General features: G+C 40.2%; 1 protein-coding gene and 2 pseudogenes across 1 annotated transcript; all 3 read right to left on the bottom strand.

Moving 5' to 3' along the window:
- Positions 1-21,072, bottom strand: LOC117701314 (histone demethylase UTY-like). The gene is made up of 5 exons (XM_034493093.2): positions 20,954-21,072; positions 20,060-20,279; positions 19,198-19,332; positions 18,206-18,301; positions 1-762 (listed from the first exon to the last, which is right to left on the bottom strand). Exons 2-5 carry the CDS (start codon positions 20,249-20,251, stop codon positions 1-3), a joined length of 1,185 nt encoding a protein of 394 aa, XP_034348984.2. The 5' UTR covers positions 20,252-20,279; positions 20,954-21,072.
- Positions 13,662-14,509, bottom strand: LOC143433772 (egl nine homolog 1-like; annotated as a pseudogene).
- On the bottom strand, positions 15,270-18,066 carry LOC117701287 (induced myeloid leukemia cell differentiation protein Mcl-1 homolog pseudogene; annotated as a pseudogene).
- Positions 21,073-22,473: the final 1,401 nt, after the last annotated feature.

Here is a 22,473-nt window from a genome sequence, read left to right as displayed (position 1 = left end):
TCATTTCCACTTTTGGATGAACTTTAAACACACTAACCTGCATGCTTTCAGAACTTCTGTTGAACTGGAGTATATGGACACAGACATTGATGGTATAATTTGAGGTCTAGGTCTGAGGCCAACATTAACACTGACAGAACTCTCTGAGTTCTCGTGCCCTTCTCCATTAATTGTGTGTACTCCACTGTGAGGACTGATGAAGCTGGTAACAATGGGTGTCTGCTCAGTAAGCTTTAGAGAAAGTGTTTCTGTGGAACTGGCTGAAGAGGGTAAAGAAGTAGTAAGATTATCAGGCTTTTTATGAATGGCTAGATGAACATTATTTACTTTGTCACAAGTTCCAGTGTCACGGTCCACATTGTCAATAACTTCTCCAACCAAGACAGAAATCTGAGGATTGTCTACAATTATTAAATTTGGTGACATAGAATCTTCATTAAGGCTGGAAACAGGAATTGATGAGATCTGATGAATATGATTAGAATGTTCCTTTGCATTAACACAGATATTAGATGTGTCTCTATCTTGCCTACTCGTTTTAGAACTCAAGGATTTACTTCTTGAATCCTTGCTCTCTTTGGTACAGTTAATGATCTTTTGTTCTTCAGAGGTAGGAATATGTAAGAAATCGTTTTGAGCATCTCCCTTTGAATTTTGAGGCAGAGTATGATTTCCATTCTGATTCTGATTATCAGTGCTAGCTGCTTGGAGAGATTGTGTGGATCCAGTTTGAAATGGAGGTTGTTGATCTTTACCAAGACCCTACGAAAAGAAAAAAAAACTTGATTTGAATATTATAAAATTCATATATGCAATGACAAAAATAAACAATTGATGTATAAAATATCTCTAGCACTGTCTATAATCAACATTTTAAAGTTTTCAGAGTAAAGAGTTGAACTTGAATACTTAATCTGATTCCATTTGCCCTCTTCCCAGGTTCTTCTGAATAAAAATTTGAGAACTTCATATTGTTCAATACTGATGTATACACTCTCACATTAAAAACACTATATTTATTAAATAGACTTAAGTTATAATACATATGCATACAGTCATAAACATAGAAAAACTAAGGTAATTATAATTTTTAATAAATTTAATATACAATGTATACTGTCTGGACAGTAAAATACATGTATTAACTATATATGTATGTGTATATATATGTATATATACACACATGTATATATATATATATATATATGACTACATTTAGAAATGGTGTATCTGTATTCATGCTCTCTGGTCTAAATTTACAGTACCTAGCTATTTGTCTGTTTTTTCTTTCACCTTATTTTTAAGTTTTATGAGTGTTTTGCCTGCATGTGTACAATATGCCTGTACTGCCAAAAGAGTCCAGAAGAATAAGATTTCTGGAATAGAAGATTTAAAGATAATTGTAAGCCACCATGTGAATGCTGGAAACTGTTTCATGTCCTCTGTAAGAATGCAAGTGCACTGAACCACTTCTCCAACCCTGATATTGGTTTTTATATATCAGAATATAAAGTAATCCTTCTTTAAAAGAAACAAACAAAACCCAAAACAACAACAACATTAGTACGTTTTGCTGCAGTTAGTAAAAGTCTGATATACAAAGGAAAAGCTGTTATGACTATAGAAGTGACTTACTGTGAGTTCAAGGTTATCTTGGTCTACATGAGGATAGCCAGGGCTAAACAATGACATCTTATTTAAAAACAAAAACAAAAACAAAAATCAAGACTGAAGTGATGCCTCAGTGGCTGTGAGCAATGGCTGCTTGTCCAAATGACTGAGATTCAGTTCTCAAGATCCACATGGCAGCTTATAAAGTTACATTTTCCATGTAAAATAACAGTAAACTATTTAAATTGTTTTTAATCCTTATTATATAAATAATTGTTTGTTATATAAATGAACATTTGTTAAACATTTAGGTACATTATGACAAGTAATTTCAAGAATTTTCACAGATAATCAGAAAATAAGCACACACAAGTTTACTTTTTTTTCTCTAGCCACAGACTAAAGCATTAGGAATTGTACGGGAACAAGGTCTTACTCTGAAGTAGTGGATTAAGTGGAGCTCACTTTGAAGAGCAAGTTGGCCTCAAATTCATAGAGATCTACCTAGCTGAACCTCTGGAGTGCTGGAATTAATCAAGGCCTATGCCACAATTACCCAGACCAAAGAAGTTTAAATTAAAAACTTTTAGTGCACCTTCATTATGTGGTGAAAGCAAAAATACACGGGATGTCTTTCTCTGAATATAATGAAAAAAGACTTATAAAATATGGACTTCATTCAGTATAGTGATGATGAGCTGATCTTTTTTTCCATTTTTATTGGATATTATATTTACATTTCAGATTTTATCCCCTAACCTCCCTTCCCCCCACCACCCAGGAGCCTCCTATGCCATCCTCCCTCCTCATGCTTCTATGAGGATGTGCCCCCACCAACCCACCCCCACTCCCGCCTCTCCACCCTTGAATTCCCCCCCCACATGCTTGGATGTAGCATTACCTGAGGACCCAGCTATACCACTCCGGGACATATACCCAGAAAATGCTTCAACATATAACAAAGACATGTGCTCCACTATGTTCATAGCAGCCTTATTTATAATAGCCAGAAGCTGGAAAGAACCAAGATGTCCCTCAACAGAGGAATGGATACAAAAAATGTGGTACATTTATACAATGGAATATTACTCAGCTATTAAAAATAATGAATTCGAGAAATTTTTAGGTAGATGGGTGGAACTAGAAAATATCATCCTGAGTGAGGTAACCCAATCCCAAAAGAACACACATGGTATTTACTCACTGATAAGCTGAGATTAGCCCAAAAGCTTGGAATAGCCAAGACTCAACTCATGGACCACATGAAGCTCATGAAGCAGGAAGACCAAGTGTGGATGCCTCAGACCTACTTAGAAGGAGTAACAAAAATACTCAAGGGAGCAAATATGGAAACAAAGTGTAGGACAGAAACTGATGGAGGGGCCATCAGGAGACCATTCCACCTGGGTATCCATCCCATGTACAGTCACCTACGCTAGACACTGATGTGGGTGTCAGGAAGTGCATGCTGTCAAGAATATGATATAGCTGTCTCCTTAGAGATCTGCCAGAGACTGACATATTCAGAGGATAATGCTCACTGCTAACCACTGATCTGATCAAGGATTTTCCCAATAGAGAAGTTAGAGAGAAGACTCAAGTAGCAGAAAGGGTTTGTGACCCCAGGAGGAAAGCAACAATACCAACCAACCAGAGCTCCCCAGGGTCTAAACCACCAGCCTGGGAGCACATAGGGAGAGGCACATGGCTCCAGCTGTGTATGTAGGAGGATGGCCTTGTTGGGCATAGGTGGGAGAGGAGATTCTTGGTCTCATGAAGGACTAGATGAACATGGGGTGGGGGGGTGTGTGAGGGTGGGGAGGGGGAGTGGGGTGGAGGGTAGGTGGGGGCACAGCCTCATAGAAGCATGAGGAGGGAGGATGGGATAGGAGGTTTCTGGGTGGTGGGGGGAAGTGGGGTAATGGGATAAAAACTGAAATGTAACTATAATACCCAATTAAAAAAATAAAATAAAATCTCCAGCCCGAGAACACAAAAGGAGGGACTCATGGCTCCACCTGTATAGGTAGTTGATGGTGGCCTTGCCAGGCATCAGTGGAAGTGTAGGGCCTTGTTACCTGAAACTTTGGATTCCCTAGTGTTGGGGAATTGCAAGAGCAGGGAGGCGGGAATGAGAGGATGGTGGGAACACACCCTCATAGTAATTGGAGGAGGGGGGATGGGGTAAGGGGTTAGGCATCAGTGGAAGTGGAGGGCCTTGGTGCCTGAAAGTTTGGATTCCCTAGTGTTGGGGAATTTGAGAGCAGGAAGGTGAAAATGGGAGGATGGTGGGAGCACACCCTCATAGAAACTCCCAGAATTATATGGATTAGACATGACAGAGGCAGGCAGCCAGAAGACTAGATTCCAGAAATCAAACAAAAAAATATCTTGATACTAAAATTTGTTTTGAGAATTGTACATTGCAGAATACATAGCCTTGGTGAATCTACTCATCAAGCAAGCTGAGCAGACCTGCTCAAACTTCCGATGTCCTGGAATTCCAGCTGGATGCAGTGAAGACACAGCATCAGAGGCTTATCAATTTACTCTTCCCACCACCCCTCTTCTAATATCTCAATACCCATAATCAACTTGAAGAAGTTAAAGAAGAGCGAGCACCCCTATTCCCTGGGCTTGGGGACTGAGGTGGTTAATACTGGGCTATCTTTCTAGGGAAAAGTAGTAGTTTTGTTGGAACAGGGAGGATTAGCTAAGATTTATTGCTTAGCCATAACCCACTGGTAGAAATATGTATAATTGTTATTAAGATGAAGGTATAATTTCTTAAATAGTACAAAATTTACTTTGATTTCAAATTTAAGGTTTTCATTGGTACGAGCTTCTTACTGATATAAAAGTGAGATGAATATTGTTGCTCTCATAGGCATTGTGCCTATATAACACATTTAGGAATACAAGGCTTAGACCCAGTCCTTCTTTAACTTTTCTAACTGATTTGAGATGGTCAGCCTGTGAGTAAAGGACCTATAGCAAATTCATGGCTTTGAGTTTATTGTTAGGGTGTTTTCTATATTGTATTTAGAAATAGCTGAGAGGAGTTAACAGACAACAGTCCAGATTACCTTACATGGATAGTTGGTTTTCAAAACGTCAGAAGTCCACAGAATTGTTATGACAAACATTTCTGTATTAATGTTCATTTTGATTAGAGACCTGTCTGCTCCTGACAGCTATCTGTATTGGATTCTAGGAAGAAATTGAGCATCTTTGGAGTTACTCCAGTTGTGGTGAGACAGCCACTAGACAAGAATTACCTCTTTCCTTCTACAGACAAATTACTGTCCAGAAAAGGACACACTTGCAGAAGTCGACTGATTATATCTGCCAAGACAGAGTAATCAGCCCTTAATAATCCTGCATCACTAAGGTCTGTCAGATGATCCTGGGCCAGAAGGTTGAAAATTTGATGCTCCAATGTTCTGTAGCATAGGGACTGTCCAGGTGTTCAGAGGTCTCTATAAATTGGCTAAGTTTTAAAAGCTATGCTTTGTGCTTCCCATAATTTCAGTTAACTCAGTCATTCTGAATTTCTGATGGGGTTGAAAACTTATAGTCTCATAGCCAATCCTTGCTATTTACTTTGAGAGAAAAGATTTGAGTGGATGGCTTTCAGCTGGCATTCATTCTAAAGCCAAGAAAAAAAAAAAAAAAAGCCAGGTTCAGAACTAAGTCTTTTAGGTAGGACAGATGACAGAGGTTCTGCTTAGTCAACAAAATGATGGACTGGGTATTAGGTCTATCTTGCACCTTCTTACTGACATAAATTGGTATAGTGATGCTCTAACAGTATTTTGAGAGAAAAGCTTTATTTTAACAGGAAGGGTGATATGTAGGAGCAGCTAAGGTGGGAGGAGTATGTAGAGGAAGAGGAGGAGTAAGGAGAAGAGGAATAAGGAGAGGAGGAGGAGAAGGAGAGAAGGAGCTAGGTGATGAGAAAGAGAGAGGGGGGACAGACATGGAGGCAGATGTTCACATGTCTCTGCTAGTCAAAGATAGTTGATATATCTAGGTTGGGTATTGGGTTACACTTATGATTGATATTGAGCATTACCAAACTTATAAAGCCTTTGGTTAATGTTGGGGGCCGACTTTTAGCAGAAAGCGGCTATCAGCTTTGCAGCCATCTTGAGCCATATACCCTGACATGAGTCTTGGATTACAATAGCCTACAACAGCTGAGCACACTCTGATAATCTTGGTTTAGATATCCAGGAATTTCCCTTGGGTGTGTGAGACTTAAAGGTGTGCGACTTAGAGATCAGATTTAGAGACAAGACCTAAGAGCATGATTAAAGGTGTGACCTAAAGGCATGGCTTAGAAGTGAGACATATAAAAGGCAGAGGCAGACGGTAGAGAGATCAGAGAACCAGACACTTTAGAGAGTACAACTTAGAGAACAATTTGGAGTAACAGAGATTCAGACACTAGGAGTAGGAGTAGACATTAGACACTCGGAAGAGAACAAGAAAAAGTACAACTAGGAACTAGGGGGAGTACAACTAGGAACTAGGGGGAGTACAGCTAGGAACTAGGGGGAGTACAACTAGGAACTAGGGGGAGTACAACTAGGAACTAGGGGGAGTACAACTAGGAACTAGGGGGAGTACAACTAGGAACTAGGGGGAGTACAACAAGGAACTAGGGGGAGTACAACAAGGAACTAGGGGGAGTACAACTAGGAACTAGGGGGAGTACAACTAGGAACTAGGGGGAGTACAACTAGGAACTAGGGGGAGTACAACTAGGAACTAGGGGGAGTACAACTAGGAACTAGGGACTAGGAACTCAAGACTTGGGACTTGGACTAGGAAGAGAGACTGGTCTGGTCTCCATTCTTCCAGTCTGTCCTTACTCTCTCTCTTGCTGAACCCTGACCCGAAGACGAGTGCAGAGGAGTGGCAGCTTGGGCCGGGGAAACAGTGGAGGCCAAGCGGCCAAGCGTGGAGTGGAGAGGGCCGCAACATTTTTGGCCGCCCAAAGTGGGGCAGCTCAGGCCTCAACATTTTTGCGTCCCACGTCAGGCCTCAACAGGTTAACATTAAAACAAAAAACGTACAAAAGCAAAAAAGAGAAGGGGGCATGGGATGGGGGTTTTCTATGGAGGGGAAATGGGGAAAGGGCATGGCATCTGAAATGTAAATAAAATAAGCAATAAAATGGAAAAAAATTAAAAATTAAAAATTAAAGTGGGTTATAGGGCCCAAAAAAGAATTTTCAACTAACGAATATCGAATGGCTGTGAAGAACCTAAAGAAAGGTTCATCTTTAGTCATTAGGGAAATGCAAATCAAAACAACCATGACATTCCACCTCACACCAGTCAGAATGGCTAAGATCAAAAACTCAGGTGATAGTAGATGCTGACTAGGATGTGGAGAAACAGGAACACTCCTCCATTGTTGGTGGGATTGTTAGCTAGTACAACCACTCTGGAAATCAGCCTAGTGGTTCCTCAGAAAATTGGACATAGTATATTACCTGTGGACCCAGCTATACCACTCCTGGGCGTATACCCAAAAGATGCTCCAACATATAGCAAGGACACATGCTCCAAGGACAATAGCAGCCTTATTTATAATAGCCAGAAGCTGGAAAGAATCCAGATGTCCCCTAACACAGGAATGGATACAAAACATGTGGTACATTTACACAATGGAGTATTACTCAGCTATTAAAAACAATGACTTCATGAAATTCTTAGGTAAATGGATGGAACTAGAAAATATCATACTGAGTGAGGTAACCCAATCACAAAAGAACACACATGGTATGCACTTACTTGTTCTTTGACTATTTATGTTTATTGTCTTGCTTGTTCCTTGACTATTTGCATCTATTGTATTATTAGACCCTCAACCTAGAACTGACCTTAATATGTGCATGTCATTAAAATGCTATAAAAGCAAAAAGGAGGAGGGGGGATGGGATGGGGGTTCTAGGGAGGGGAAATGGGGAAAGGGGATGATGCCATCTGAAATGTAAATAAATAAACTATTGAAAAAAAACCAAGTATTTTTTCTCTCAAGGTTCAACATGCTTATCTAGCAATGAGAAATCATATTTAGTATTTTTAGATTTAATCTTAATCCAAATCAGAAAGCATAGGATAAAAATGTTAAGAAACAACAAATGCTGGGTGGGGTATATATAGCTAAGGAGAAATACTGGTGGAAATATACAAACTGGTGTAGCTATCATAAAAATCAGGGTAGAGGTTGTTTCAACAGCTAGAAAATGTTGGGGGCCGACTTTTAGCAGAAAGCGGCTATCAGCTTTGCAGCCATCTTGAGCCATATACCCTGACATGAGATTTAAATTACAATAGCCTACAGCAGCTGAGAACACTCCGATAATCTTGGTTTAGATGCCTTGAGATTAAAGATGCCTGAGATTAAAGGCGTGTGAGATTAAAGGTGTGTGATTTAAGAGTATGACTTAGAAGTATAGAGATCAGAGTTAGAGACAAGACCTAAGGGCATGATTAAAGGTGTGACCAAAAGGCGTGGCTTAGAAGTGAGACATATAAAAGGCAGAGACAGAACAGATCAGATTCAGACTATAGAGAGACGAATCAGATACATCAGACATTAGGTAGAGTCTGCCCTCACCCTCGCTCTTGCTGAACCCCGACCCGCAGACCATAGCGGCAGCTTGGGCTGGAATACAGTGGCCGCCCAAATGTGGGTCAGCCCAGGCCTCAACATTTTGCCTGGGCTTCGATGTTTTTTGGCCGCCCCAACGTGGGGCTAGTGTGGACCCCAACATTATTTTGGTCGCCCCAACGTGGGGCTAGTGTGGACCCCAACAAGAAAACAATCTACAAAATGATCTATCATCTACTCAAAAGACTCATCCATGTACATTGTTGTCACAATGGACTGGAAACAGCCTAGATGACTATCACTAAATGAACAAATAATAAAAACGTAGTTCATATACACAAATGACTATTATTTCACTTTAAAATAAAAATGAAAAATATGAAACTCAGACCTAAAAGGAAAGAACTCGAAAAATCATTTTGAACAAAGTTACCATGACCTGGAGAGAATAATGGAACAAATTTCCTCATATGTGGATGGTAGCTTAGACTTGTTAAATATGTGTGCTTTTAGTTAAAAATACCCACAAAAGGCAGGAAACTAACAAGGGGTCATGAAAAGAAATTTCAAGTAAAAGGGTACAGAACACAAGTGTTATTAAGGGGAAAAGGGAAAATCAAAACAACAGAACAGGAAAGGTTAAGTGGAGTGGAAATGGAAGAGTAAAAGAGGGAGTATTCAGAGGGATAAATAACCCATGTGGAAACCAAACAGAGTAACATTAAAATAGGAAAACAATGCCTACGCATGCACCATGGCTTAAAAAGACCAGTTCCAAGTATAGTCTACCTCTTTGAGTTGCTGGTCACTTCATTCCATCAGTCCTCACAAAACAAAACAAATGAAACAAAACAAAACAAAACAAAACAAAACAAAACAAAACAAAATCACTACAGGTACTGTCAAGCATATGGTTACTCTCCAGAAACTGACATTTAAGACAACACTGCTAAAGACACCTTACACCTGAGTCATGAGACACTGGGAAATCAATCTCATAGTAATGAGGCAAGTTATATTTGTAATGATTAGCTTTTACAATACTATAATGTTCTTCTACAATATCCAGCTATGAAACATGAAATTTACAATATAGCTAGACTGGCAAGATTAAGAAATAAAATATGGGTATAGATGATGTATGAATACCCAACTTCTTTTTCACTGAACTTAATATTCAAGCATACATATCATATGGTCTGATTAAGTCTATGGTCTATTCCATCCCTTCCAATTCTTCCCTTTTCTGCCCCACTATTTCTCCCTACAAACAACTTCATGTACTTTTGTTTTGAAACCATTGAGACCCTCACCACCACCACCACCACCACCACCACCACCACCACCACCACCACCACCACCACCACCAAATTACGACCATCTATGGGAGCATAAGTAGCTAATCAGGAAAAAACTCACTCCTGGCCCCAGACCTGGTGGATATGCAAAGAAGAAGAGATTATGGTGGGCTCAGCTGTTTATTATCACATATCTTTTCCCCAAAAAGTTTCAAATGTAATTATTGAAAACTGTAAAGAATAACTCTAAAGAGCCAGAAGAAACAGATGTCTACATGGAAAACATATTGGCTGGAATGGAAACCTTCGTTGTACGTATCAACACATAGGCTTGTACTGAACAGTCTCAATTTTTTTCTGGAGGGAGTGTGTCTCTAAATGAGAACAGAAGGAAATTTTAATCAGATCACATGATATGTACATGTGAATGAATATTAAATATTTAAAAATTACAGTGAAATGTCACTGATCCCTAATAAGCATTACTGGTTCCAAAACAGTGTCAACAGTTCAAGAAATAGTGTGTCCATCATGAAAGTAGGATACAAAATGTCATTATCAGGTTTAACTAGAGTTTGGTAAAGTTATAAAATTAAACGGTTGTACTGTTTAGCTTAGCCAAGATACCTAGGTATTTATTCCACTGATTTAAAGCCTCCAGATCAATGAAAACTGTCATGATAACTGTCAACTTATAACTACATAATCAACCAGTGACAAGATTAACAAACTATGTACCCACTGGAGAGACCATCATTTAACAATTAAAACTATAAGTAAAAGGCAGGGTAAACTACATGTAGATTTCTAAATAAAAGATGTCAATCTTGAAAGAAAATGGTGTAACATAAAAACAAAGGTAATAATCTGGAAAAGCTACAGTCCAGAGACAATAAAAACATCAGCGATTGCCCCAAGTGAAGGTGTTAAGTACAGATTAAATTTAGAAAACTGGATTAATTACTCTGAAGACTGTATCAACCTAATGCAAAGTGTTAAGAGAAATTAAGATGTTGAAAAAGGAGGGGCTGGAGAAATGACTCTGCGGTTAAGAACACTGGCTGCTCTTCCAGAGGTCCTGAGTTCAATTCCCAGTAACCACATGGTGGCTCACAACTGTCTGTAATGGGATCTGATGCCCTCTTCTGGTGTGTCTGAAGACAGCGACAGTGTACTCACATACGTGAAATAAATAAATCTTAAAATACATGTTTTTCTCTACAGCTAAAACGTCTGTAAAGTATAACCTAAGAATAACATTTGAGGAAAAGTATGTCTGTATGTCTGTATCTTTAAAATCTTACTAGGTCTACAAAAAAAAGTTCACAAAGCTTTCTCATTTTAACCACTCATCTTTATAAGTTATCCTTTAATAACAACAAAAGGCCTTATTCTTTTTTTTAGTAGAAAAGAAATGCATATTTGTTTTATTGACACCAGGCTTAAACTTGAGTTAAACAAGTAAACCCTGTGAATAGCAACATGGTTAAGATTCTAGCCTGCCTTCCCAAACCACCTTACAATTTAGTAAGTCAATAGGCAATCAAATGTCCTACATCTACCTGTGATCCTTAAATGCAAAAACAGATTGAATAATCAACCCTGCATAGTTATAAACCTGAGTTTTCTACTACAAACAGTCCACACACAACTGGTTCTGTATATACACTAGAAAGGATGATAAAGTTTCAAAACGCTGTAAGAAATAAATCTGTAACTACAGAAGCTGCAAATTTCAAAAGGGTATGGAAAAAAACTAAATCCAAGAGTTCCTTCTTATGTTCAAAGAAATAGACTTTCTGTACAAACATATATACAATTTTTACAGACAAATACATTTCATGAGTTTTCTTAAAAATTGAGGCTATTCAGTTTTGTAACTAATTGTGAACCTTAAGTCAATTAGTTTTTGGCCATCACTAGGCTAATAAACTTAAGAGTCCTCCAAACCAAGCCAAAGTAAATAGGTCTAAAAGTCCTGAGCACTTGAACTTTGTCAAGAAGCACACCCGTGACTGCTCAGAGAGTGCCTCCCTTCTTTTCATTCTTGTACAACACTGCATCTTCTTTTTTTTTTCTTCTGCACATAAAAAATTTTTTAAAGTAATACAAAGTGCTCCTTCTAGTGAGAGAATAGATCCCCCTAGGCCTCTTCTGGCTCTGAGGTGGGGGCTCAGGCGCTGACAACCACTACTGCACCAATGACTAAAGTGAGATACACACTGGTAGGAAGCATAGCAGCTCTCACAGGACAAAGACAAAAGATAACTCTCCCGAAGGCAACCAAACACAACAGCATCATTTGGATAACCCCTTAGAGATAGGCTCAAAAGAGTATAGCTTAGAGACTAAACACACAGCTGCTTTTGAGTATAGGAAACGGCATAGTCAAAAACAGTTTACATAGCCAGACCCAGAGTGTCAATGACTTACCCCTCACCATCAACAGAAATGTCTTTCAAAACTAGAGAGTGCCCACATTTTTAATCCCAGCACCTGGGAGGCAGAGGCAGGGCTGTGAATTCAAAGCTAGCCTGGTCTACACAATGAGTTCCAGAGCTACATTGTGAGACCTGTCTTAAATAGATAGATAGATAGACAGACAGACAGACAGACAGACAGACAGACAGACAGACAGACAGACAGACAAAGTATCCTTAAAGATGTAGGCAAACGGAGGCTTCAAGTCCAACTTGAACCTGACCCAGGTACCTAAATGGTGGGCCCTGGCCTCCTATGACCTGACTTTTACTACCCCAAGTGTAAGTCAGGGAAGCCCCTCATTGTCCAACAGTGTAATCACAATGACATTGGCTGTATGGAGTCTAGTCGGAAGCCTGAAGCAGCCTGCTTGCTCAGTATTTGGGAGGAGTGTGTGATAGATGTCTTAGTGCCCAAAAGCAACAATTTTTTTTCTTTTTAATAAGAAATTAAATTACATGTTCAAATATGATGACCTAATTTTTTTTCTTAGTCAAAAAGTTCAATGAGGGGCAGGTGTGGTGACTCAGGAGGTAAAGGTACTTGTGACTTAAGTTCCATCCCCAGGACCCACTCGGTAGGGGAATCGATTCTGGAAAGCTGTCCTCTGACTTCCCTGCGGATGCACACGCAGGCATGCAAGCACACACTCAAAGTAAGTGATAGATGTAATTTTTAAGATGAGCGGCCTGATGAAAGGAAGTCCTTAAAATTGCCCCCCACAGACCCTGAATGAATGAAAGTGTGAGCTCAAATTCGGAGCAGGAGCCAGCCCATCCTCCCTGACTCTAGGCTGGTTGATCCCCCAGACCTCCCATCCCCCAGACAGGTGCCCCCATCCAGTACTGAGTTTGCAGAAAATTAGGCTTCTCATTGAATTCGTTGTATTTCCCCTCCTAAACAAGCTCAGTCCGACTGTCAGCATAGTTCAAAACCCACACGACCAATGATTACCGGGAAGAGCTTGTGTGTACAAGTTGGTGTATCAGGGTTTTCCAAAACCTCCCAAAACTCGGACTGACTGTAGACAGGAGGGTGGATCAGGGTGCCCTGGGAGGCTGAGAATACAAAGAACAGATTCAGATCCGGGAACAGGGAACGAAAGTGGAGAGTCACTGTCTGCCGCAGGAGGGAGGGAGCAGCAGACTGGAAGGAACTGCCACAGTAAGAGAAAGAAGAAGAAAACAAGATCTCACCAAACCTGAAGTTAAAAGGAGCACTCCGACCTCCAATTCCCTGTCGGTTTTGTTTTAAAAATAAATAAACAACCAAACCAAGAAGCCACAGACGCAGCCCTTTTTCAACGGGAGAATCACATTAACAAAGCGAATAGAGGAAACCAGTGCTCTGAGTGTAACCTACCTACTATGAGCCCTGGGAACGGAAACACCTCTTCCCCGGTTTGGTAGTGGGTTTCAAAACAGTAGGGACAGCCAGCAAGATAAAGCTACAAGGGGGAGGGGAGCAGGCAGCCAAGCTTTTCCTGAACACAGGGAGTCTTCCGACCACAGGCTTTTAAAAGGACCTTTCTGGGGGCAGCTGACAGAGTCCCAGCTAAACACAGTGTCTGGCTCTCAATCAGAGCCGGGTGCGCGCTGAAAACCGCGGAGCTTTTAACTAGCTCAGGCACACAGGCAAGATGCATCACCCAGACTCGATGTACCTGGTACCCCCAACGACCCCCACGAGTGACCAGGGCTCCGGCAGGCTCAGCCCTGTGGCTAAGAGTACTACTGGGACAAAAGGAGCCACGCTAAAGCAGAGCGCCAGCCCCTGCGGGAGGAGGGGGGTGTCCTCATAGACTCTTCTTCGGGAGCAAGCCCCAGCCACTTACCTTCGTTCGGCCGTTTATCCTGTAGTTGCCCAGCTTTCCGCTGCAGTGGCGGATCAGGTCGTCCATGCTGCTCATGAGCAGGCCGATGGTCTCGCAGCCGGGCTCTTTGACCTGGATCCAGGTGATCTGATCCTCCCCCCCCCCCCGCCCCCGCGCCCCCGCCCCGATGTCCTTGGAAGAGTCACTCTTCTGACTGACCAGCTGCCCGTCCGTGAACTTGCCGGTGTCCTGCAGGGCGACGCACCTCGTCGCCGATCTGCTGCCCCGTCTGCCTGCCCAGGAAGACGTCCACCACGCAGATGCCGTGCTAGTTCATGCACAGCACCATGTACTCCAGCGCCAGCTTCAGCTCGGGAAGCGGCTTGGTCTGCCCGGTGGGCCGGAGTCCTCCGCCGGGACTCAGCGCCTCCCCGGGGCCGCCGCCCGCTGGGCACAGGCTGGCGCGCTCGGGTCCTGGAGACCTGTTTGGTGGAGGATCCTAGGAGCCGGACTCTACCCGGCCGGGGTCGCTCCAGTCCTGGCGCTGGCGCTCCTTGCAGCAGTAGGAGGAGCTGCGGCCGCAGCGCAGCAGGTTCTCCATCTTCCCGCACAGTTCGCAGTACTGCAATTCGCGCTCGCTGGCGCTCAGCACGCCGGGCCCGCCTGTCAGACTGGCCATGGCCGCGGCAGGGCGAGCTGCGGGCCGGGAGCCGGGCGGCGGCGGGGCCGTCTGGGCACCTGTCCGGACCGCCGTGCCGCCGCCCGCTGCGGGAAGCCGCGCGCTCCCTGGCCTCGCCTGCCTCGCCGGGGCCGCCTAGCGCCGCGTGGCGCGGGAGAGCGCGCGGCCTGCGCAGCACACCGCGCCCTGGGAAGGCGGGTCCAGGCGGCTGTGTCGATAGGGGGGTGGGGGCGGGCAGGGCGCGGGCCTGCGGGGGCCTGCGGGGGCCACTAGCTCAGCGCGCCGACACTGCATCTTCTAATCATAGTTTTACTTGTAGGTTAAACATCCATTTTACACAAATCACCAACATTGTTAACGCTTCTCTCTCAACCCTATGAGCAGAGTAATGGAGTCTGCATGTTTATTGAACTCTTAAGAGTAGTCTGATGACGGACCATTCTTCCATCTCCAGACAAGAAAATCGAACCTTTCCATCCACCTCTTTCATTAATTCTAGGAATCCTCCTCCATGGCCACCCAAAGTTTGCTGAGAGTGTCATTCATACAGTAATTCTTTCAGAGGGAGCACTTTCCCCATGTATTTATTCTCCTTAGCCACGATCCTGTAGCCACCTTCTTTGTACTATGTTGCTACAGTAGAACTGGTCAGTTAAAATCCTGGGCAGCTTCAAGTCCACATTCACAGATACATTTGTTTTCACAGAAGCATGTAATTTGGTGGCTGGAATTTTAAGAGTCATGTATTGCACTCACAAGGCTATCTTACTAGCTATGCCAGGCCAGTCTCTACTCCAGCAACACAGGTACAAGGCAGCAGTGCATTTCTGACGCTGCCTTCTAGCTCCTGTAGGTGGAAAAATTCCACAAACCCATCCCAGGCCCTTTGTTTGACAAGCCAGTCCCGTTTGGTCCTTACAAGAACATCTGTGATACTTTCTGCTAACGGTTAGGTGTAGCTTTCTTGGTTTATGCTCTTTAAGTGTTTGGTCACAAAAGCACCGAAAGGAGTAAGTCACGATCCAGCCCCAGTTTGTTACGCCATCTTTGAAAACATGGACCATTACTCGAAAAAAAGATTTAACATCGTCTTCGTTTTTAATGTCCAGTTTCCGAAGCATGTCCTGGAAGGTGTAGGCTCGTGTTGAGCTGCACGCCATTGCCCACGCGTCGCAGGGTCTCCAGCGCCATGCAGCCTTCTGTGGCAGCCTCGCCCAGAGGCTTTGAGTCCTTGGAGCCGGTCGCCTGCTCTGCAGGTGCATGATGACATCCAGGGACTGGTGGTACCACTTCCTCCTCAGGCAGGAGCGGAGTGGAGGGCAGTGAGTTGTTGGCTCACACGCCCCAGTAGGGGCAGCATGGCCTGACCTTGGCGCCTAGCTGATTGCCTCTGGCTCACAGCTGTTCAGCTCCTCCTTGGGGAAACAGGATGGCAGCCAACGAGGCCATCTCATCTCCTCCGGCGGCACAAGGAGGAGGCTGAGCGGCTTATGCAGCTATCTCTCTGCAGACCGAATGACGCTGGGGTCCTCGAGGACCACGGGAGGCCGCCGGGCCTGCGCCACAAAAGGCCTTTTCTCTCTTTGCAAATTCCCTTAAAGTTCAAAAACTTTATAATAAACCTAGCACAGTGCTGATGTCATACAGGAAATAAAATTATACTAAAGTTAATAAGCACTTCCTCTACCAAACATTTTGTAATCAAGCTCCAAAGACATATATCAGCCTACAACTGGAAAAAAAAAAAAAAAAAAAAAAAAAAAACACGAAATACAGATTCTCTTTTTACAATGAAAAACTGAAGATCTTTTATAAGTTATTGAATTTGGTAAAGAAAGTGAAAAATAAAATGGCTTCACTGAGTTCATAAAGTATAGATGAGTACTTTGATAGATCAGTACTTTGTGTTCATGATAGATAACAAAGCCTGCAGATTTTTTTAATCTCATTATGAATTATTTAACAACAGTTCTAAAACCACCCCTTGAATTATTTTATCTTCTCAAAGACAACCAAATAAAGATAAACTATTGTTGTAAGAGACCGCCAGTCTTTCTTTTACCTGAGCAGAGTTAAAACAGTTGTTTTCTCCAAGGCCCTCTTGTAGTCACATTTATACAGCTATGAGGTAGAATACATGTATTTTGTGACAGGTAAGGCACATTCTCTTATTATTTCCACTTTCTATAAAATAATTACTTCCCGCCACTGTACTATTTCCTAGAAACTTGGATATGCCAAAAGGATCATAGCCTTCAAAGAAAGGTCCACCTGACAAAGACTTTTGAAAACAAGCAGAGTGAACTTCAGACTGACAGATAGTAGGTGCTCTGGTCAGAGCAGCATGAAGTTACTGGACAGAATTTGTAGGCAGTGATGTGTCAGGTATTGGTTGTCCATTAAGAATTCCAAAAGTTTGTACTTGGTTAACTCTTATTTGTCTCATCTTTAAACACACAAACACACACACACACACACACACACACACACACACACACACACACACACACACACAAAGAAGTATGTCTTTTAAAATAAAGCTGAAATAGAAAAAACATTTTATAGAAAACTTCCCTTGACAGTCAAGAAAAACAGCTGAATCTTATGTGTTGTTATTAACCAGAAATTTAGAGATGGGTAAGTAGCTCAAAGGTTAATAACATGGTCTAGTTTTCTAGAGGACCAGAATCCAATTCCAAGCACCCATATGGCATCTCACAACCATCTGAAACTCCAGTTCCAGGGAAACCAATGCCTTCTTCTACCCTCCACAGAAACCAAGCATGCTGGTGGTACATAGATATATATTCAGGAAAATCTGAACTGCACATAAAGTAAAAATAATCTTTTAAAAAAGCAATTTACTGGCTTTTTTTCTATTGTGTAGTAGAAGACTTCCAATTTCTATTTTAAATCATTAGTGTCAAATTTAAAAATTCATTAAACTATCTCAAAATTTTTATAAATACCACATAAGGAAATACGCACAGAAGGTGGAGAGATGGCTCCGTTTAAAGAACTGGCTGATCCTCCATAGTACCCAGGTTCAACTCCCAACACAAATAACGTGGCTCACAACTCTGAATTCCAGTTTCAGGAATTCTGCTGTGCCCCACCCCCACCTCGCCTCTTATACCCCTCTGTGGATTCTTCAGGAACTAGGCATGCACATGATACACAGACATAATTCAGACTGTGGTAATTTGAATGAAATATTATCCATCAGAGTCTCAGACATTTAAACACTTACTCCTCAATTGATTGCACTGTATAGGAAGATTAATTTCTACAGTTGTAGGAAGTAGGTCACAGGACAGGATTTGGCATTTCCAAACATCTTGGCATTACCAGTGTACTTTCTCTGCTTCTACCACTTGCTATTCACAATGTGAACTATCAGTATCCTGCTCCTTGCCACCATAACTCCCTGCCATAATATACTCTTACCCCTGGGAAATTGTAGGTCAGTTTCTCCAAAGTATGTGTGCATGCACTTGGACACACCCACACCCACACACATACACACCCACACGCATACCTTTCCTAGTATAAGCCATTGTGCTCTACCACAACAAAATAATACATAAGGAAAAATCACACACATAATTTTTTAATTAATCCTCTAACAGACACACACACACACACACACACACACACACACACACACACACTCATATATACAAAATGTCTTCATACCTGTAATTTCTGTGTTGTGAAGCACTGTGTATAAAGTTTCTGCTGTACTGGATGATGTGATGCTGTCTGGACTCTATTCCGATTATCAGAAACATTCTGGAAAAATTTTATTTCAAAAATTAGGAATATTTGCTTAAATCCATATACAACTATGTCTAGTGAGACAACAATGACTATTAGATATTTACAAGCATGTACTTTTAATAAATACTAAAACACACATTTCCAACCCCTCAAAAATGTTTTAAGAGGTTTATGTCTTATCTATGTTTCAAAGTAGTGTGAAGGTTGTCCACTATATAGTAAACATTATATTTATTTTAGTGTCAATGATCACAGGTGTAAAACTACTTATGGTCATAAGAAAAGCAACAAATGAAAGTATCAATGTACATGATAGTTTACTCTTCTATATATAAGCCAAGACAAAGATTATAAAAAACAAATATACTGCTTTAGTCTCAAAGACCAGAGAGTAAGTAACTATATTTATCTGCTACACATTTGTTGGAATAGTTCTTTTCTTGTAGTAGAAGTGGGAAAGCTTTTTAAATTTGAGTATCATAAGCATGTGTAACAAGTATTGCTGTGGTATCTGACTAGAGTCTAATACAGGTTCAATATTTGGATAATGAGTTTTGTAAGAATATGATTCTATTTATTCATTCTTATCACTGGACAAATGTATAGCTTCTTTGAAAAAAACAACAACAAAGTTTTAATAACAAACTTCTTCACAGTAGAAATTGTTTCCAAATCATGAAGTTACACAAAGATTTAAAACTGGTATACCACATACCTTCCCACCTCAAAGGGAGTCCCATTTTGATCTAAAACTACTTTACAATTAAATATTTTAATTTAAAGATTTTTACATTTTAAAGAATCTAATCCACTATTTAGTATAATAAGTTTTTGATTACTATAGATTGAAAAAAAAAAAAAAAAAAAAAACCTTAAAAGCTGGGCACCTACAGAAGATAACTTCTCACCTGCTGTGCTGTGTTCATGGCACCCTGCCTGGAGGTAAGCTCTGCGGGTATTGGTAGGCTCCATGCCTCCTCAATACTAGGAAGTAATTTAGTTTTATTCTGTAGACTACTTTGTGGAAGGTTACACAACTGAGCCTAAAAAAAATTATGTAAAAAGCAAATTTAACACAAAGCCTATTTAAGTAAGATAAAGTCCACGAAATCTTCCTCAATGTTATAGGTAATTAACTCTTACAGAAATATAACTGTAAATTGGGGGAGCTGGATAAATATTTAAATATAAAGAGAGTAACTAATATATATTTAGGAGAATCAGAACAGAGCTACCCTCACACTTTTCTAGTTGCCATATACTTCCCATGTATTTTCAACCAAACATGAAAATCAGGCTTCATGTACTTTTTTCCTGAAATTATGACAACTTTAGAATGACAATAACATTAAAAAGTGCCTAATAAAATGTACAGCGTGTAAAAATTGATATGCATCCCAATAGCATATCAAATGAAAAAAATGTTTTAAATTGTACCTATCTTATTAGGATTAAAAGTAACACTTCAAGGATACTAAGATAGCATGAAAACAAGTTAATATCCAAAGACAAATACGAGAGCTGTTGTGATGTTTCAGTTGGAAACTGGAGAACCTAAATTTAATCCCCAAGATCAGCATGATGAAAAAAGTGAACTGACTTCCACAAAGTACTTTGTCTTCCAAATTAGTCCCATGGCACCCATTATGAACACCCACATAAGACAAATATAACTAAAATTAAAAAATCATCTTAAGATTTTTCAGTTATCATTCTATTGTAACTTATTATATTAGAAATTTGTCCTTTAAAATACTCTTAAGAAATTACCTGTAAAAACTTAATTCTTGATGTAAGTGCAGAGGTGTTATTACAGCTTTTGCTCCGAGTTGCATTTAAGTAGCATTTAATGGCATCCTGGGGTTGGTTGCAAGATTCATAAAGAATACCTAAGTCCATCCAAGCTGCTGCATGTCCATGATCCAACTGTACAGCACATATATAAGCTTGCAAAGCATCCATAGGTTGATTTTGCTGTTGATAGAGCACACTGGAAAGAAAAATAATGAGTTTTTCAGTTTGTTTGTTTGTTTGTTTGCTTTGTTGTTTTAAATAGACGAATTAGGTACTGCAGAGATGGCTCCATGGTTAAAAGAACTTGCTACTCTTACAGAGGACCAGGATTTGGTTCCCAGTACACAAGTGTCAGCTCAGACAGAACTGTTTATAATTCCAGTTCTGAGGAATTCAACACCATCTTCTAGCCTTCACAGGTACGTGAAATTATATTGTATAAATACATACACTCAGACAGGCAGGTGCACACAACACACTCACTAAATGAATAAATCAATAAATTTAATAAATCAATACATCAGTAAGTCTTTCTCTAGCTAAAAACACTGGTTGTTGATGCACAGAACCCAGCTTTGAGTCCCAGCACCTGAATAGTAGCTCAAAACTATCTATCCTGTAACTCTAATTCCAGGATATCTAACATCTTCTTCTGCCTTCTCTGAGTATCAAACAACCATATAGTGTACAAATATACACGCAGGCAAAACACACACACATACACATAAAATAGTTAAAATAATCTTTGTAACAATTGTAAAAAATAACTGTTGGTTTTATATTACTGCATGAATCCCATGCACCAATTAAAAATGTGTGCTGTGTATATGTTTGTTAAGTTGCAGAAGAGAGAAAAAAAGATAGGCTTACCCTATTGAACACCATGTATCTGCACTTGCTTCTGATTTATCAATGGATTGCCTATAAGATACAAAGGCATCCTGAACCTTCCCAATACAAGAGTAACACCTAAAAAGGAATACACAGTTACAAATAAAATCTAATCAGTGCATAACTGATTTGCCAAAATGACTTATCCTAAAGGGGGAAAGATGACAAGCTCTTATGAATACATGACATTACATAGATCTAGTTTTATATAAGAATTCTGATATATAATATACCTTAATTATTGTTAAGTGATTTGCTAACACATTGCATTAACGGACTCCACTGAAAGTGAGCCTATTGTCTTCAATGTTGTCACTTTAAGCGCTGAACATACAAACCCATATTTAAGTAGCTTCACAGTGTTTTTCCAACATTACAATAGTTTAAATCTACATGAAAATTACCTGTTCAGAAGTTTGGTAATGAATTTTATTTTACTTTTTGAAATTAACTGAGAGCAATCAAAACATTATTTTTTAAGTTACTTCTTAAGAAGAAAAAAAAAAAGAAAGTCTATCATTATCAGATTACAGTGCTTTATACTTTTATAGTCTTACAATTATTACCTGTGAAAGACAGGGACAATAAAAGAGCCAAACTCCAAGCAATGTGAATGACTGGTGAATGACAGAAAACACCAAAAGTATGTTGGTACCATTACTAACAAATGAAAAGCTCCCCAATGAAATTTTTACATGTATATATCCCAAACACTTGTATTATTAAATCACCCTGATGTTTATTTTTCAAGAAGCAAATGGCAGGGCAAAGGGATCTAACTAAATTAAAGGAACGCTAGGAAAATGACTCAGTCTGTAAGGTGGTTTGCCAAGTAAAAATGTGGACTTAGATGTGTGTTTAGATCTACAGCACCAATGCAAAAATTCTCCCATAAAAAAAATGTAGCATCTATAATTCCAGAATAGAGGAGGGAAGCATGTAAAGACAAATGGGTTCTTCCATGACATCAGTGCTAGCTGATTGTTAAGCTCTAGTTACATGCGGTCCAGAGTCCAATATTTCAAAATACAATTAGGAGGGAAATAGAGGACACTCAGTTTCAGTCTCTGACCTCTACAAGCATATACACATTGCAAGTGCAACAAACACACCTGAACATATTAACACAGACACACTATACAAAAACAACCAAAATGTTAGCAAAATAATATAAAATAAATATAATTTTGGATAGACAGAACACATTCAGCTATGTATTTCAAGTAAGAAAAGAAGGTATATAGTTTTTTTTTTTTAAAAAAAAAAAAAGAACAATTTTAATGATTAAATAATTCATACAATTGACTAGATGGGAGCAGTGATTTTTAACCACAATCCAGGGGAAAATTTGCTATATATTATTTTTAAAAGTGGTTAAAAACAGCATGAAGATTTTTTTCAATGGCAATTTTGATTTGAGGGACTAACTAAATGTTGTACTAAAATTAATGTCGTACTAAGTTTAACTTGGAACAGTTGAGTTAATAAGCACTGGGTAC

This window comes from Arvicanthis niloticus (genome assembly GCF_011762505.2).
Source record: "Arvicanthis niloticus isolate mArvNil1 chromosome Y unlocalized genomic scaffold, mArvNil1.pat.X SUPER_Y_unloc_4, whole genome shotgun sequence".
Taxonomy (NCBI): Eukaryota; Metazoa; Chordata; class Mammalia; order Rodentia; family Muridae; genus Arvicanthis; species Arvicanthis niloticus.
This window is presented reverse-complemented; position numbering and strand designations above follow the sequence as displayed.